The sequence below is a fragment of the Trypanosoma grayi genome (genome assembly GCF_000691245.1).
Source record: "Trypanosoma grayi strain ANR4 Tgr_284_V1, whole genome shotgun sequence".
Taxonomy (NCBI): domain Eukaryota; phylum Euglenozoa; class Kinetoplastea; order Trypanosomatida; family Trypanosomatidae; genus Trypanosoma; species Trypanosoma grayi.
In genome coordinates this window covers 16,892-19,439 of record NW_008825903.1, presented here as the reverse complement: position 1 = coordinate 19,439, position 2,548 = coordinate 16,892, and the positions used below count along the sequence as shown (strand labels likewise).

At 51.5% G+C, this 2,548-nt stretch overlaps 2 protein-coding genes across 2 annotated transcripts; both read right to left on the bottom strand.

Annotated features, from left to right (window-relative positions):
- Positions 1–24: 24 nt before the first annotated feature.
- DQ04_02841120 (putative HIRA-interacting protein 5) lies at positions 25–867 on the bottom strand (the record flags this gene model as incomplete). The annotated part of the gene is made up of 1 exon (XM_009312276.1): positions 25–867. The coding sequence occupies one exon, from the start codon at positions 865–867 to the stop codon at positions 25–27; it is 843 nt and encodes a 280-aa protein (XP_009310551.1).
- A 314-nt stretch (positions 868–1,181) lies between these two features.
- DQ04_02841110 (eukaryotic peptide chain release factor subunit 1) lies at positions 1,182–2,399 on the bottom strand (the record flags this gene model as incomplete). Its single annotated transcript, XM_009312275.1, has 1 exon — positions 1,182–2,399. The coding sequence occupies one exon, from the start codon at positions 2,397–2,399 to the stop codon at positions 1,182–1,184; it is 1,218 nt and encodes a 405-aa protein (XP_009310550.1).
- Positions 2,400–2,548: the final 149 nt, after the last annotated feature.

The window sequence follows — 2,548 nt, the reverse complement described above, 5'->3', positions numbered from 1 at the left end:
GGGGGGGGGGGGGGGGTGTTTGCCTCACTTGGCCGCGATGGTGGCACCTTCTTTTTTCATCCTCCGCAGCGTCTTCTCGTCAAGAATGTCCTGTGCCGTCTCCTCTGTGCATTCCTGCACCTCCACAACCTCCGGGATCCAGTGCATCAGCATCCGCTCAATCCCGTTTTTGAGCGTCACACCGGACGACGGGCACGACTTGCACGCCCCCTCCAACATCACAAAAACGGTTCCATCATCCATGTCAAGATACCGAACGTTGCCGCCGTCAGCCCGAAGCATAGGGCGTATGCGTGTGGCAAGCAACTCCTTCACAGCGAGCACCACCTCGTCATCGTCATCCTCCGGCTCTGTGTCGTTGTTTTGTCCCTCGACAAGCTCCTCACCTTCCTCAGAGAGTATGTTCATCTTGCTCTCAGCGAACTCCAAGATGCTCTCCTTCACAAGTGGCTCAATCTCGTCCCACTCAGCGAGGGAACCCTTACGTACCGTGACGTACTCGTCTGCAAGATACACCCCCTCTACACCCTCAATGCCGAAAAGTATTTCCACCAGAGGCGACTTGTACGCGTGTCCAGCGTTTGGAAAGTCCATCGACATGCCAGGTTTTAGGAAAGAAAGCTCCATGGAGTAGAAACGGAGACAGTCCGGGTTCGGCGTTTCATTTGTTTCAACCAGGACAAATCGCCTTGAAACGAACAAAGAACTGCAGCTGCCACCGCCAGAATAGTGTTGCTGGAGCTGTCTGTGAGACAAGCAACCATGGCGACGTATCGCATGAAAAGAGGGAAGCAGCGCCCTTCGAGTTGAGAACTGGCGAAGGGCAGGACGGACGCCGCACAATGAGCGCAGCCCTGGCCGCAGCATCGGTGCTAATTAATTATGTTAATGTCAGTGGCCTCAAATGAAGAACACAACAGGAGAGAAACAACAGATAGTTGGGGGGTACAGGAGTCACAGTAAAAAAAAAAAAAAAATATATATATAGGAGAATAATGGCAAGGAAAAGAGGGAAAGGAGGCAATAAGGAAGGTGGTATGTGTGCGTGTGTGCATGTGTTTGATATATACATATATACATATATATATATGTATATATCTGGAAGGAGAGAGGGACCACAGCAAAAAGGAATGTATGGTCATATGGTACACACACAATCTCCCTTACATGTGAGTCGAGGCTCAGACCGTCACACGCGTTGGGGCATTTTCCCGAATGAATCCCGCGGCTTCCTCGCTATTTATGAAGTTTTCCTTCACCTCCACATCATCGAGTTCAGGACACGGATAGAGGAGGATGGCGGCAATGGAACCAACCTGTGCCAACTGTTCCCCAGTGACGTGGTTGCTAGAAAACACGTTAACCTTTCCTCCGCCCTGCTTTACAAACTGCACAAGCGCGAGATAAAAGCGCCGCTCAACAGGGCTGCTGGAGCGGAACAAAGCATCACTCACCATGAGTGTTCCCACAGCGCCCATCATGGCCGCCTGGTAAACAATCTGCGGGGTGTACGCACAGCGGTCCGGGTCATTGTTCATCGTATCCTGGAAGCCCTTCCATACCTTAATATCATCGCTGCAACGTGTAGAGTCCATTTTATTTGCGACGAGAGGATCTGCGAAGGCGTCACGAAGCGCATCATTCGTATTGTTCGTCACCTTGACAAGAACCACTTTTGAGAGGTTCTTGTGGATACTCCGTAGCGGGCCAGTTTCAGCGTGCACAGTAACCGACTCCATGTACTGCCTAAACTCCTCACGAACATGGGCAGGGGAACATATGAGCACCAACTTCATCTTCTCAAAATCAATGTGTGTGCATATGGCGTCCAGCACCTGTTTAAAGAAGCGTTGGATGCTTTTATCCCGCGCCGTACCGTCGTTCTTGTGCTTTTTGGCAATACTCACCTCCACCTTTGCCTTGCTGTACATGAACGAAGGGGTGACGAGCAGAACATTCGCCACGCCGTTGTCCATCAAGATGGCGGCGGTATCTGAACGTGACTCGTTGTCGCACGCCTCCCGGAGACGGGCGGCGATGATATCGTCCCAATCCCTCTTCACAATGGTGAGGTCCTGTGGTGGGAATGTGTGGATCGACAGTGTGTGGTGTGCGCCCAGCTTCACGTAGTCATTTTCTGACGTGTTGACTCCGTGGAGGCGTAACTCATCGGGGGAGAATTCCACCTGCCGCACCTCCAGCTCCAGCGTAACGACGCGCACCTCCGCCGCCTGGGTGCCAGTGGACGTCTCCTTTGCCACCTTGCGTTTCGTCTTGGTACGCACATGGTCGCCGCAGAGCACTAGATTGTAAAGATGCCACAGATCCTCACTTGTGCTGACGCACACCTTCACCTCCACCTCACCGTCTGGCCGCACGGCCTTTCGAAGGAGACGCATTACACAGTTTTCACCGCACTTTGCTACGGTACGAAGGGGAAAGGAAGAGAAGAAAGAAACTAGTGGAAATCAATACACTGCTGAAAATGTTTAGTTATGCAAGTTATACCGTTCTTTTCCGTCTCATTTTCTTTTTTTTTTTTTTTTTT